A 15,425-nucleotide genomic window follows, 5' to 3' on the forward strand; every position below is an offset into this window, starting at 1 on the left:
TCCTTCAGGAACATTAGGTAAAACTGAGCATTCTCATTCCTTTTTCATGAAGAAAGAATTAATAGCCCCATGAAAGAAAATTCAGAAAATACAGAAAAGTAGAAAGGGGAAAAAAAATCACCTGCAGTCCCACAACCAAAATATAATTATTATGAACATTCCAGTACATTTCCTTCTCTAAGTAATTTTTAAACAACAGTTGCAATCACACTTATTTTTAAAATTTGCCTTTGTTTGACTTTAGAATAACTATGTCCTCTGGGGGTCAAATTCTCATCCTGATGATTTTACCCACTCTCAGTGATGAGCTCGTGGATACATATTTTTGACTCCTTGATAGGTATATCCATTTTAAATATCTCAGTGGTACCTCCAACTGAGCATATTCAGATACTTGCTCCCTTATCTTTCTCCAAAAACCTGCACCTCTTCCTTCTGGGTTCCCCCTTAACAACAACAGTACCCCCATGCGCCCACCAAATCAAGCCAGAAATCGGAACCCTCTCCCCCATCCAGGCCCTTACCTTTTTTAAAAAAAATTAATTTTATTTTATTTATTTGGCTGCATCAGGTCTTAATTGCAGTGCGTGGGCTCTAAAGCTCGAGGGCTTAGTTGCCCGACTAGGGTGGATCCTTAATCACTGGAGCACCAGGGAATTCCCAGCTCTTAACTGTCTATGTCTCTAATTCCTCTGTTCTTCCATCTTCATTCCTACTCTTGTCGTCACAAGCTGAGCCCTAAGATGTTCACGATCTGAGCCCTTCACCCTGGTACCCAACCCTGAGTGTAGGTTGAGTCCCTCAACTGGCTGTAGATTGAGCCCCTTGCCCTTGCCATTGACAAATCCTTTCCCACTGGTTTCAGAATGAGCCTAACTAACCCTGGCCACAGTTTAACCCATAACTGTAACCAGTTAAAACTGCCTGCCCTTGGTTGAATGAAGGTGGTACAGAGCTAACCCATTTCCACCAATAAAGACCCCACTAGTGAGGTTGGACCCAGAGCAATGTCATGCCCTACAAAAGACAGCCCCTGAGGGATCCAAGAGTTAGGAATTGCAAGAATGGCCAGATTCTGGTACGGAGGGCTTCCTGGGAGAAGCGGGTGGGCCTTGAACCAGATCACTGTCTTCTCCGTAGCTAGAAGATCCCTCCGTGTTTCCAGCTGTGATTGTGGAGCAAGTCCCCTACCCCGAATTACTGCATCTGTACTCAGGCCTGGAGCTGGATGACGTTCACAATGGCATCATAACAGATGGGACATTGTGCATGACACAGGATCAGATCTTGGAGGGCAGTTTTTTGCTGGCAGGTCTGTTTCCTTCCTGGGCAGGGAAGGCGTGGAGGAGGGAGGGCTTCTTCAGGCAACAGTAGCCCACAGAGGCTTCTAGTGACCCCATGCAGCCAGGAGCAAGGCCTCCAGTAGTTGGAAATTAGATGGGGTGACTAGGATAAGCAGAAGGTAGTACCACTGTAGAGAGGAGAAAGCCACCTAAATGGATCCATGATCTCCTGAGATGCGGTGGAACAGTAAGGGGAGACCAGCTCTGCTGGGATGGGTGTAGAGAAAGGTGAAGAATCAGGGTGGGAGGCACGCTGCTACCTTCCTGGCTGCCCCTGGGCTCCTTAGCCTCGTTCTGGCTGCACCCACTGCCCTGTGTCCTGAGGGAACTTTTCTTCTCTCCCAACCATGGAACCTGGCACCAGATGACAATGAAACCACCTCACAAACCGTGTCAACCACTGAAGTCTTGCTCAATGTCGAGTCTCCCAACGACATCCTGGATGACAAGCAGATCTGTGAGTTTGAACTGTGGCGCCTCAACTCTCGGCAACACAAAATTCCATTTTAAAATATCACATCTGCGTATTGGATTCTCAGGGACCTGTGTGTGTGGGCTGATGTACCCACACCACCCCTATACTTGTTAACATGCTCTTGAGCTGTGAGTGGAGTGGGATGGGGCAGGATGGGCCCCGCAGACGAGGAGGAAGATGGAGTGACTTTTTATAACTGTTTATAAAAATAACCAGGTTGACTGGTTATTTTTTCCAATTTTTAAATTACAGTAAAATACACATAGGGCTTCCCTGGTGGCTTGGTGGTAAAGAATTTGCCTCCCAATGCAGGATACACAGGTTTTGATCCCTGGGTCAGGAAGATCCCCTGGAGGAGGAAATGGCAACCCACTCCAGTATTCTTGCCTGGAGAATTCCATGGACAGAGGAGCCTGGTGAGCTATAGTCCATGGGGTCACAAAGAGTCAGACACGACTGAGTGACTGAACAACAAACTACACATAACATAAAATTAACCACCTTAACCATCTTTCAGTGTTCAGGTCTGTGGTATTAAGTACATTTGTTATGTCGTGCAGCCACCACCATCCTCTCTGCATTTTGCAAAACCTGAAGTCTATTCCCATGAAACACTTAACTCCTCATTTCTCCCTCCCCTCAGCCCCTGGCCACCACCCTTCTACTTTATGTCTCAATGAATTTGACTCCTCTTGGGACCTCAGATGAGCTGAAGTGTACAGTATTTGTTTTTTGGGGGGACTGGCTTATTTTACTTAACATAATATCCTCAAGGTCCGTCCACGTGTAGCACGTGTCAGAACTTTCCTTTTTTAAGGCAGAATGCTATTGGCCAGGGTAACGTCAGGCCGCTCTGCTGTCTCGCTGAGCTCCCAGGATGACTGTGCCAGGTGCGGCTTAGTTAGAAATGTACTGGGCTGGAGCCTCCTCATCCCTTCCCTGTTCTAGGAGGTTGGCCCCCACCTCCTGCTATGGCCCCTGAGGCAGGCTCCTCCCCCAGCAAATACCTGCATCCAGGCATTTGCCATGACTCTACAGGAAGATTCCTGGCTCCAACTGACCTTCCCAAGGAGGTGCTGGGATACAGGGTGGCAAAAAAGCCATGAAGCTGCAGGTTCCAATTCCTCATCCCACCTCTGGCACTAATTTGCATTCAGGATTCAACAGATATTTACTGAGTACCCTCACGTACCAGGCATGTGTGACCAGGTTTCTGTGTGACCCTGGGCACATGCCCTGCCATCTCTGGGTCTCAGTCTCCTCATCAGGGCTAAATGAGGTCTAAGGGCCCTTTTGGTTATGAAATGAGTAGATGACTAAATGAAGGTGGCCTTTTTCCCTGCGTGTCACCTGGAACTTCCCACCACCAGCGGCGGGCTACACATGTGTGTGCTGTGATTGGGGCCAGCTCGTGCCCACAGCTCTGCAGATGTTTCCTCTCCTCGTGCTGTGAGACACAGGAGGCATTTTCAGGTGTGTCCTGTGTCTGGGGCTGTGGGGAATGATGCTTCGCCCCCACCCCCACCTCCCAGGAACCCACTGTTGTCTTGAGCATGGGGAGACCACACTCCTACCGTGCCCTGGGTCCCTGCCACCTCAGGCCTTTCTTCTTGCAGTCAGCACCTCCGAAATGCTTCCAGAGCCAGACCCTGCTCCAGCCATGACACTGCCCAACTACCTGTTTCCTGTCTCTGAGCCTGACGCCCTGAACAGGGCTGGTGACACTGGTGACCAGGAGGAGAACTGTCTGGAGGAGAAGGTCCCCAGAGAAGAGAGCACCAAGAAGACTGGAAAATCAAAGAAGAGAAGTAAGATGGTGGGGGGGGGAGAGAGAGAGAGAGAGTGTGTGTGTTTCTTCAAGGGGCTGAGCAGTAGGAGAGGGCTCAGGGAGAGCACGGCTAGAGGTGAGTGCCATGCTTCACAGACATGTTCAGAGCATAGCTCTCTGGTGTGGCAGAGACAGATGGAAAGTCCTCCCTTCTGGAAAGCCGGGCCTCATCAGGTGGCCTGCCTAAAGCCTGACATTTTCCAGGCCACTCCTGTCTGCCCAGCAGATATGTAAATGCTTATTAGCAAGCCCATGACCTCAGTGGGTTGAATCCTGCACTGAGTGTTCAGACACCAGCCTTGGCCCCCTGGCCAGTTTCTGGCCCTCTGGGGGCCTTCTGCCTCACTCTCTACTCTTAGCTTCCTTCTTGGAGCTTACAGAGCCGAGACCGATATGGTAGAGGACTTTGGGCTTTCCCAAGCCCCATGTTATTGATTTACTCAGATGATAGCTGGTCGATACTGCTGTGTCAGTGTGGCAACCAAAGCCCAGTGCCACACTTATCTGCACAACAGTCACGCCTTCAGACTGCCATTTTGTTTCAAAAATTAGGCGAGGCAGATTCTGTGCTTCCAAAGGTGACTCATTGGCAAGCACTGCACGGCCCCACATTGTTTGGGGCCTGAAAATGCAGGTGGGCCCTTGGGTGGGTGGAGCTACCTGAGTGCGATGCCTGTGGAGCGTGACCCCAGGCCTCCAGCTCCAGAGGCAACCTGTCTCTTCTCTGTCACTGAGTGTCCCTCAGTTGGTAAGCGCCTGGGCCCTCCATCTCGGGAGCCCAGCCCTGTAGCCTCAGCCCACTCCCACCTTCCCCCCACCCTCAGTCCGGAAGACCAAGGGCAACCGCAGTACCTCACCCGTCACTGACCTCAGCATCCCCATTCGGAAGAAATCGAAGGATGGCAAAGGTACGGCAGGGAGGCGGGTGAGGTAGGACGGGAGCCAGCTGGGGTGGGTGGGTGGGTGGGGTCTGGCATCCCATCACCACCCTGCTGCTCTGCAGGCAGCACCATCTACCTGTGGGAATTCCTCCTCGCACTTCTGCAAGACCGGAACACCTGCCCCAAGTACATCAAGTGGACCCAGCGAGAGAAAGGCATCTTCAAGCTAGTGGATTCTAAAGCAGTGTCCAAGCTGTGGGGGAAGCAGAAGAACAAGCCTGACATGAACTATGAGACGATGGGCCGGGCACTCAGGTAGGAGCCCCTGCCCAGAGGGCTCCCCAGGCTTCTCCCTCTGTCCCAGGAGCCCCTCGCTAAGGGGCCTCTAACTTTCCTTGAAAAGATCAGGCTCTGTGTGGGTGGTGAGTAAGTACCTTGCTCCTCCTGCATGGGTCACCTAGACACTCTTCTGAGGAGTGAATTCCTGTGACTCTCCCATTTGCTTGCCCCTCAGCCCATTTCCCAGGTCCTCTCTGGGAGGGACAGTCCCCTTCTTCTTGTGTTTCTGTCCTAGCCTTTTCTCTTTTTAGAGCGGAAAGAGAATTTCAGGGCCTCCCCATCCCCAAGAAGGGCTTCCTTCACATTCTGCAAGCCAGGGACCGAGGAAGACGGGTCTGACTTAACCCACAGTCGGTCTCTCAGGCTGGGGGATGGCTGAACCCCCATCTTCTACCCCCTCCCATCCTTCACTCACCCCATCCTCTGCCCCAAAGCAGCATGAGGGTCAGCATTGGAAATCCCCTTTCGTGGACCCTTTGAGTCATCAGAGGGAGATCTCAGAAACTTCATAAAAGCCTTCTAAGTCCAAAGTGCCCCTTCCCTTGTCCAGGGCTCCCATCTGCATCCCCCCACCAACTGGCCCTGGAGGGTGCTGTGTGCCTGACACTCCCTGCTCTCTGCCCAGATATTACTACCAACGAGGCATCCTGGCCAAAGTGGAAGGGCAGAGGCTGGTGTACCAGTTTAAGGAGATGCCCAAGGACCTGGTGGTGATCGAAGACGAGGATGAGAGAAGCGAGGTCACAGCCACATCTCCTCAGGCCTCCGCTCCCTCCACCTCCTCTGGCGGCAGCTCCCGGAGAGCCAGCTCCCGGGTCTCGTCCAGAGCTGCCCCGCAGGGCAAGGGCAACATTTCCTGGGAAAAGCCGAAAGTGCAGCACGTTGGTCTCCAGCCATCTGCGAGTCTGGAATTGGGACTGTCTGTAGACGAAGAGATCCCCACTACCTCCGCCATGCTTGTCTCTCCGCCAGAGAGCCAGGCCAAAGTCACCAAAGCTGTGAGGTAAGGGCACCCAGGTCGTTCCGAGTCTTCCCCTAGGGATGGGGACATTTTCAGCTTCTTGCAAAGCTCTGCTCTGTCTCTGTCTCCCGGGACCCTCACAGCATCCCTGGGAATCCAATGGGACACTCGTGGCTTAAAAGAGGGAAAAGTGACTTGACTGAGGTCACACACCAAAGTAACAAATGGCCAAGCCAGCCATTGACCTGGGGGGTCTTCTGTTGCCAGCTGGGGCTGCTCCTATTACCCCAGGGTGCTCCCCAAGAACCTCCACTCCTGGGCCCATCCCCGCAAGTCTCCTCTACTCCAGAAAAGAGGCAACAGAAAAGGTGCCATTCTGCCTTCCTCAGGCCCTACCAAGCCCACCAGGAAAGCTCTTGTTACTACTTGTCCACACTAAGGTCCCGCCAATTTTCCCTGACAAGTTTGGCCTTTGTCTGGGTTATACATGTGTACCTGTTACTCTGCTGGTGTGGGCCATGGGGATGCTCTTCTGAAGAGGGATGTCAGTACACTGCAGCGGTGATGAACACAATCTCTGGAGGCAGAAAGCCTAGGTGTGTCCCTGTTGCTGGCTGTGTGGTCTAGGGCAAGTAACATAACCTCTCTGTGCCTGTTTGTTCATGCAGGAAAATCAGATTGTTAATCTTATTAAACTCATGGGCTGATCAGAAGATGGAGTGAAATCCCACATGCGAACCATTTAGAATGATCCCTGACCCAGGCTAAGGGCCCAACAAACAGTAGCCGAAACACCTTCTGTTCCATTCCCCCAGTGCCCTCCTTCCACGCCTCCTCCCTGAACCAAACATGCTTTCTGTCTCTCCTCAGTACTTCTTCAGTGCCCAGCAACATCCACCTAGGAGTGGCCCCTGTCAGGTCGGGCTCGGCCTTGACCCTGCAGACCATCCCGCTGACCACAGTGCTGACCAATGGGCCTCCTGCCAGTACTACTGCTTCAACCCAGCTCGTTCTCCAGAGTGTTCCACCTGCTTCCACCTTCAAGGACACCTTCACTCTGCAGGCCTCCTTCCCCCTGAACACCAGTTTCCAAGAGAACCAGGTAGCAGCACCGGGGGCTCCGCTGATTCTCAGTGGACTCCCCCAGCTTCTGGCCGGGGCCAACCGTCCGACCAATCCGGCACCACCCTCAGTCATGGGAGCTGGCCCAGCAGGGCCCAGCTCTCAGGCCCCCGGGACTGTCATTGCGGCCTTCATCAGGACTTCCGGTGCCACCGCAGCCCCCGGGGTCAAGGAGGGGCCACTGAGGCCCTCATCCTATGTGCAGGGCATGATGACTGGGGCCCCCATGGAGGGCCTGCTGGTTCCTGAAGAGACCCTGAGGGAACTCCTGAGGGAGCAGGCTCACCTTCAGCCACTTCCAAGCCAGATAGTTTCAAGGGCTTCCCACAACCCGAGCCTCCTGGAAAACCAGACTTTCTCTCCTCCCAGCTGCCCCACTGTTGGGCTGACCCCAGTGGCTGAACTTGAGCTCTCCTCGAGCTCAGGGTCCTTGTTTATGGCTGAGCCTAATGTAAGCACACATGGGCGCCTGCTGACTAGATCCCCAACCCCAGCCTCCATCTCCCCATTCAACCCCAATTCCCTCATTAAGTTGGAGCCTCATGACATGTAAATGGAGGGGGTCGGGGGAAACGTGACCGCCAGGCAAAGTTGAGCAGCATTTGTACACGGACTTCCTCTAAGAGAGACTGACTGAAGTAGCACACCGGCCCTAACATTTCAGCAGGGTGTCAATACACCAGACCCCCGCGCCCCACCCCTGCCTGGTGTCACCATGGCCAAGACAGGCCCAGTTGGAGCATCCCTGGTGTCAGACCATGGCTTTCAAGAGTACTAGGGGATATGCTTTTGTTGGGGTAATGGGCTGACTTGCTGATGGAGGCAAACCTTCTGAGACATTTGTAACCAGGGCTGAGGTAGAAGCTTCATGAGAAGAGTCTTTTCACCTGGCTGTATTCCACCGTCTTCGTTCCCTCCGCAGAGTATTTACTATCCCGTATGTGAATATCTCTGTATGTATTTGTGTGTACCTGTGCGTCTATATCTCCATTTCTTTGGTAAGGACGGGGTTGTAGCTGTGAGGTCTTCAAGGGTGTGTGTCTCTCTGGGGGTCAGCCACAGAGATGGGGAATCTTCTGTTTTGAGGGAAAGCATTCTCTAGTTCCCTTTGTACAAGCCAAGATTTGGTTGTTCTGAGACTATGGGGTACAGGTTGGAGCCCCCAAATCCAGAGAGATGTCACAGAGCTGGGGCAAGTCTGGGGAGGAGAGCTTTGATGGATGTGTGTGTTGGGGAAGACAAGAGTTGTAGGGTACAAGGAGAAAGCCATGTGGGAGAAAACCCTGAAGAGAGGGAAGGAATTCAGCCCTGTGGAGCAGCCCTGCAGGCTAGACTGAGGTCTTCTTGGGCTCAGCCTCATTGCCCACCAGTCATTTGCCAGCAAGCCGGATCCTTGATCTCCCCAGAGTGCTTTGTGCCCCTCCAGGGTCAGACCCAGCCACAAGGTCCCCAAGGGAAGGGGACTAAATTAATGGATGTTTGTGCCCAGGGCTTGGTTTGTAATTCCAGCCTTCACGGCCACCCTGCTCTGCATCCCAAATCCTGGCTTCCTTCTTGATTAATTTCACCCCTGCCATTTCACTGCTGGCAGGTGGTGCAGGGGACATTGGGTAACCACATCCTTGGGGTCTGCCTCCATCCCTGCTTGTGCCTCCTTGCTGCTCAGCCTGCTTTCTACTCCCCTCACAGGTCTGCCCACCTACCCACTCCCTTGACAGCTGCAGCAGACCTCCTCCAGTGGGCCGAGGTCCTTGATGGCCAGCCTTCTCACTTCACCCTGACTCCTCCTCCATGAAGATGGAACCTGAACCTGTGAACTCCTGTCCTTTCTGTCCCTCCACATGCCTTCTTCCTTCCACCTTTCCTCTTTCTGAGAAGAGGGTCAGCCAGTTATCTCTTAAAGTCCACCCCTCGACTGAGGGCCTTGATCCCCTCCCCTCTCTCTTCTGTGAATTTGCCTTTGTCTCTCCTGCCAGGTTTGGGAGCAAGGCTGAGAGCTCTACTATGTCAGCCTCGGAAGCAGTGATAGGATCTGGTGAATGTGGTTACTGTGAATTGGTGCCTCAGGACCTTTGCTGTGTCCTTGACACAAAACCAGCCACTTGACTTCACTACCTCCTCTGGTTGCCCTTCTCTCTCGCTCTTTCTGGTCACTGCCAAGCCAATTACCATGCTCTGTCACCTCTTGTTCTCCCCCTTCTCCACCCCGGGAGGGAACCATGTATGGTTGTGCAGGTATATTTCTTACATGTTTCCAGCACTTGGCATTAATGTCCCATTTTCTAATAAAATCAGCTTATGATGACAACTTCCTGGTGGTGGAGAGTAAAACATCTTGAGAAAGGGTCACCTTTGAAAACAACTTTACACAAAGGTGCCACATGGGTTAGGAGTGGCCTTGTCCCCCCTCACCCGAACCCCATAGAACTCTTCATCTGAAGTCACTGATACCCTGGAGGTGATGTCAAATTTCTTCTTCATAGTTCTTGGCCCCTTGTGAGCCCTCACAGCACATGACACTACTTCCCCTTCCTCCGTCACCCTCTCTGTGCCCTTGCTAGCTCCACATCTACATTCACTGTGGGCACCCCTACGAGCCTCAGCCATCCTGGCTCCAGTGAGGCTCTTTGGGTTGGGTATGTAATCTAGAGGCAGCCCCTACTCTTCTCGGCTTCTGGCTCACATTTCTGCTGGATAGTTCTACCTAGATGCTTGTCAGGCCCTCAAAAATTGTCCCTCTATCAAAAATGGATTTTTGGAAGTCTTCCAACACATAAAACCGTTCCAGACAAAAAGGCCGTCATGACTTGCCTATTTCTGTTACTGTCCTGACCTTCTAAGCTTGACATTTCAGAGCCATCTGCTGGCCACGTTCACTTGACCCTGCCCCGTCCTCATTGCCTCAAGTCTGGTGCCGTTTGCCATGTCTCTCCAATCCAGCCATTCTTCAACACTTGCAGAGAGCCTCCAGCCTTGTGCAGCCTCTCCCAGAGCTTATCTCCTTCCCTGGACATATCAGCAGCCCCACAGTGTGATCTGAGTCACCCCCTCCAACCTGCCAGGGCACCAGCTCTATTCCTCTGCCAAAAAGTCTCCTGGGGCTCCTCACCACCTACAAGTGGGGGTGATACTCAAAATCCTTTACCTCCAATCTGTTCTTAGCAGCTGGGCATTAACCCTTTATTGTCTGACTCACAAGGCAGTCCAGGGGTCCTGGAGGAGGGATGGAGGAGCACCTGATGGCTCAGAGCAGTTGTTCCAGGAGTATTTTGCACTTCATCACGTCCTAGCCTACTTCCCCTTTCACCTCCCACTGCTTCCCTGACCCCTTGTATTGCTCCAGTCAAACGGATGGATTCGTTGACCTTTGCACATGCTTCTGTTGGAGTTGCCTACCTCTGTGCTTTTACTTTTCTTGTTTCTGCTCAACCACAGTGCTCTTCCCACCCCGCTAGTACTCATCGAATTGTACCCATCCTTCAAGGCTCAGTTCATGGATGCTGCCTCCCCAGACCAGCTTACCCTTAAGTTGAGTTCATTTGAAATGTGTTGCAGGTGACGTTCTTTTGGTAACTGAGCAGCAGCCTGTGACATCGCCTCTATAATAATCACAAACTGTTACTTAAATGTTCAATGACCTGGACTTATGTAGTCTCCCCAGTTAGTGTGTTACCTTCTGCGGGGAGTGGGACTGTGTCGCCCATAGCAGGGCACACTACGAAGCATCTAATGAGCGTCAATGGACGGTTACTGATTGAGCTGGTGAGAGAGGGGGACCAAAGTGAGGTAGGTGACCTCCGACCTCCCCTCTGCACAGACACTCATCCCAGGTGCTCCACTGCCCAGGGCCGGCCCTCCCTGGCTCAGTGCCCTCATGGTACCCCCACCCCACCCCTGGCCTTAGCACCCAAGGGTTGTTACTACTTTGAACATCCCCTGCCTCTCAAGAAACTTCCCTGTCCAGTTTCTTTCCTACTCAAAGTGTTAAATTAGCTAAGCTGATAAACTAACCTGTGCTGATGTAGTTATGGGAGAGGGCTAGAGGAGAGCCTCAGGAGATAAGATTCATTTCGACCAGGGTCATGTAGCAACAACACAACGACCCTGCCTTTACAATAGTTTGATGGAGTCGAGGCTGGCTCCTCACCCTTAACAGCTGATGCATTACTCCCTCCTCTGAGCTCCCACAGCACTTTGTATATACCTCTTATTGTAGCACTTAGCACATGGTAGCGCCTTAGCTATATGTTTATGTATGTTTCCCCTCCAATAGACTGTGAGCTCCTCAAGGACAGGGACTGTGTGTTAGTCACTGATGTAGCCCCAGCGCCTAGCACAGTGCCTGGCACACAGTAGGTGCTCAATAAATGTTTGTTAAAAGAATGAATGAGTCCTGTTTCTAATTATGGAGATTTCAGCGCTATACTAAGGCAGGCCAGAGGGGCGGGGAAAGGACACCCACACTTGGGGCCTACCACGGCTTTCGACCCCTCATAGAGCATGGCAGGCAGCTGCCTCCCTTGCCCATGTCTGTGGCCACCCCAAGACAACAGGGTCCACGAGGAGCCCAAGGCTGCTTCCAGCAGTGCCTTGCTGTCACTAGGTGCCCCGAGCGACTCTGAACTCCTGCCCCTCGCTGCTGCCCCCTTCCTGGGACAGACTCATCGCTATTTCTTCATCCCTGGGGTGGAAATGTCACCTGAGTGGTGGAAATGTCAGGCCCGGTGGGAGGGACGGAACAAGAAGTGATTCTCACGATCGTCGTTCCTCTGACCCCATCATGTATTTTGAAAGAGGCTGTTGTAAAAAAGAAAAAAAAGAAAAAAAAGGCGGTTGCCTCCGGCTCCAAAGCCGCTGGATCCGAGGTGAGTGAACTCATTCCCCAGCTGCTCCCAGGCCAGGGAGGCCAACGCGGTCGCTCCTTTGAGAGCCTCGGCCTCGGCACGCCAGGCGTGCGGCCGGCGTCCAGCAGGTGGCGTTATGGAGCCGGCGCAGGCGGGCGTGTGGCCCAGCGGTGCCCGGGAAGGGAGAGGCGGTCAGGGCGGGGCCTGCCGCTCCTGGCGGAGGCGGCCGCAGCCGGCATCTTCCTGTCCCTCTATCCTGACTCTGCGCCCCAAACTGTCCCTGGGCGGCTCTGGCTCCCAAGCAGGCCTCCCATTGCTCGGGAGCTTGGAACTTTTCCCCCAGTCCCCGCCCCCTCCACTTTCCAGGGGGAATTGAACAGTCGAATGAATACCCTCTCCTCATTGGCAAGTCTCACCCTGGCTCCGCCCCCGTCGCCCCCCACCCCCAGCCTCCGGGAGTAGCAGGTGAGCACCCGGCGGGCCTGGCCCTCCGTTGCTGGCCTCCACTCTCTCCCGGCCTGGCCCACCTCCCACCGCAGCCTGCCTTTAGCTACAGTTGCACGCAGCTCCGCTTTCAACCTTGAAATCGGAGAGCAATTGAGGCTCCCGCGACAGCCTTCTGCCCGCGGAGTGCCCCAACCGCCCGCGGTGAGACCCCGAGCTACTAGGGGGCCGGCGCGAGTCCGGGGAGGCATCAGAGCCAGGTTGCCCAACGCTGCGGCTTGCCAGTCCGCCTCGCCGGGGAAACCTGTGGTCTAGGGGAACACGTGGGGCCCGACCCGTCCCGTGGCGGGGTCCAGAAGGCCGGAGCAGACTGCCCTTGGGGCGGACTCCATCCTCCCTAAACACACACACGCACTTGTCTTAGCAGGGATGGGACACAATAAAATGCCCAGCAGTCTTCCCCGTCGTGGGTTAAAGTATGCAAGGGGCAGGAGTTTGCCGCCCAATTAGCAGCCCTCCCCCAACCCAAATAGGGCTGCAGTGAAAGCGGATCGTCCTTTCTCGGAATATGGAGACTCCGAGAGCCTCCCTCTCAACCCAGCACCTCAAAGAGGAGCACTCTGTTAAGACCATCAACTGTAGGCTCGTGACCTCGGCATGTCGAAGGAACTAACTTCAGCAAAACAGCCATGGTTACTCATTATGTTTCTCTTCCGTTGACGGTAAATTGGGCCCCATTTGGCAGATGGAATAATGAAGGATTGAAACACTAGGTTCTCTCTCACCCTCTACAAGCCTAGGTGGGAAGTGGTGGGCTGGCTCTTTCCCTGAGGCCGCACTGAAAAGGATTAGATCGTTTAATAAGAGGCGATCGTCCTCTCCCCAGTCCGAACCTGGGAATGCACACTCACCTCCTGCTTTATGGGATTCACAGCCCATTCCTCCATTTTTGGTCTTCCCACTCTGGCAGAAGAGCAGTGAGAGGGCTCCAGGAAAGGTGTGGAGAAGGGAGCCCAAAAGCAAGGAAATAAGAAACTGCTGTTTGGTGTGGCTTTCAACTCACTTCCTTTCTCCCGAGAAATAAAGGGGTATGTGCATGCCCACACACCCAAACGCCCAGGGCTGTCCAGGAGGCGCAAAGGACCATCACCTATTCCTTTGGGATCATTCTGACTTTGCCCACTGCATCTCCATCCTGCCCTAAATGGAAATCCTTATACCCCTAAGGCTCTCCCTTCATCCTTTGTTCTGAATCAGGCAATCACCTTTTCCCCTCCCTCTGCCTGTCCTACCTCCAACATATTTTACCAATGTATTAAAAGAAATAGGAAAAACCTCAGTCACTACCTGGTTTAGAGTTCCCATGGTTCCCCATCACCTCAGGCAAAAGTCAAAGCCATACTCCTTGGCATGGCTAGCAGGGCTCCTACACTCTCCTTCCCCACCTGTACCTTCCAGCCACAGTGATACTGAAGTGGGTTGTAGTTTCCTGCACATATTACCCTTCTTGTCTCCAAGTCTGTGCTCAGATGTCCCCTTAGTTCAAGGGCTCCTCCCAGCCACCCCAATTCCCATTTTCCTACTTGTCAACTAGGCATCACTTCCGACCACCCCCCCTCCCGTGCCCTTGCCCATCCAGCTGAGCTCCCAAAGCATCCTGGGCTTAGCTGGTTCCTCGCATTAACCACATGGCCTCAGGTGTTGTTTGGGAAGCCTTGATGCTTCAGGTTCAGGATCAGGAGGTGGGGAATGAAAGCCAATGGGGAGGATTAACACTGCTCCTCCATCTGAGCAACTCAAGGGTCACTCTTGGGGCAGGATGGCTGGATTCCTGTTGGCCAGACAGACCCCCTGGCTGATACATGACACAGCTCTCCAGACACAGCAGCCACAGTGAGAGATCCTAAGAGCATAGCTTACAAGGGCTTCATCCCAGGCCTGCAGACATCCCCTTCCCCTCAAACAGTAACAGGCTCATTCTGGAGCCAGCAGTCAGAAGTCACAATCATACTTTCTACTGCTGATTTTCAGAAGTAGGGAGAAAAGTTGTAAAGTCTAGGATGGGCATCTTGCCTCCAAAGCAGGTGGGTCTTAGGAAAGCAGAACCATGGAAGGTCTGCACTGTGTAGGGGGGGCAGAGGGGACACCAGCAAGACAATGAGGGCAGTGAGTGACAAGACCATGAAGTCTGCTGCTCACACAGGTGGCTCAGGGCAGGAAACAGTGCTAGCAGGCAGGTGATTTCCTTGAGTTAAAGAGGATCATCTCTCACAGCCACGTCAAAGAGGGCCCCCCCCCCCGCTGACCATACTCCTCTGGGGATTGAGGAATGTGTGCACATGTGTGGGGGCACCCCCACACACCCTGCCGAACTGATGCAGGTACTCAATTCTCCCCAGGATTTGCCCCTGCCTTTCCTTTTCTTTCCAGATCTTGTCAAGGTGACCCAAATCCTCACTGGTCACTCTACCTGTTCTCATTTGCTGTGCCTATCCAATAAGGACCCCAAACTGCAAAGCAGGGTGAGGGCTTTCTCCACGGACTTCATAGGGATACCCATCTTTTTTAACCATGGAAAAGCCAATACGGGGAGCAGAGAAAAGAGACAGGAGACAGAAGCCCTGACACAGGTTTTTCAGTATGCAAGTGTTTTTGACTCCACAGCCAGTTGCTTAAAATGAAACATAAAGGGCAGCCAAAATACAGACCCAAATGCAAAAAAGTAAAGGCAAACATAAAATAAACCACACAATACCATGAACCTCAACAAAACCAGAAAATTAAACCCAAAAAAACCCCTCAACTTTATATATATATATATATATATATATTTTTTTTTTTTTTTAAAAAAAGGGAGAACAACTGTTCAAAACCAACTGGGCAGTATGGTGGAGGTGGGTAGCAGTCCTACAGAAGGGGGCCTAGAACTTCCCCCTGGGAACAAAGAACAAACACAATACAAAGAAAATAACCAACAATCCTCCTGCGAGGGTCAGGAGTCTCCAGAGAACAGATTGTCCCATCCTCAAACTGGCTTTTTTTTTTTTTTTGCCTTTTTTTTGTCTTTTTTTTTCCATTTTCTTCTTTTGTTGTTGTTGTTTTAGCACCTGTACAATAAAACTGTACCATCTCCAACCAGAGCCAGCCATAGGGAGGCCCTCCTGCTTTTGGATGGTACATACTCTCTA

At 52.7% G+C, this 15,425-nt stretch overlaps 1 protein-coding gene across 3 annotated transcripts in view; it reads left to right on the forward strand.

The window, feature by feature from the left end:
- ELF4 (E74 like ETS transcription factor 4) overlaps positions 1-11,332 on the forward strand; it is a 39,427-nt gene extending 28,095 nt beyond the window's left edge. For all 3 annotated transcript variants that reach the window (XM_081566622.1, XM_081566625.1, XM_081566624.1), the window contains exons 3-9: positions 1,141-1,312; positions 1,708-1,800; positions 3,435-3,626; positions 4,471-4,554; positions 4,650-4,842; positions 5,492-5,869; positions 6,698-11,332. In XM_081566622.1, the coding sequence (XP_081422748.1) occupies positions 1,141-1,312; positions 1,708-1,800; positions 3,435-3,626; positions 4,471-4,554; positions 4,650-4,842; positions 5,492-5,869; positions 6,698-7,502 (1,917 nt within the window). In that variant the 3' untranslated portion in view covers positions 7,503-11,332. The remainder of the gene's footprint in view (positions 1-1,140; positions 1,313-1,707; positions 1,801-3,434; positions 3,627-4,470; positions 4,555-4,649; positions 4,843-5,491; positions 5,870-6,697) is intronic.
- Positions 11,333-15,425: the final 4,093 nt, after the last annotated feature.

Source organism: Giraffa tippelskirchi, chromosome X, assembly GCF_054371585.1.
Source record: "Giraffa tippelskirchi isolate mGirTip1 chromosome X, T2T-mGirTip1v1.2.pri, whole genome shotgun sequence".
NCBI lineage: Eukaryota > Metazoa > Chordata > Mammalia > Artiodactyla > Giraffidae > Giraffa > Giraffa tippelskirchi.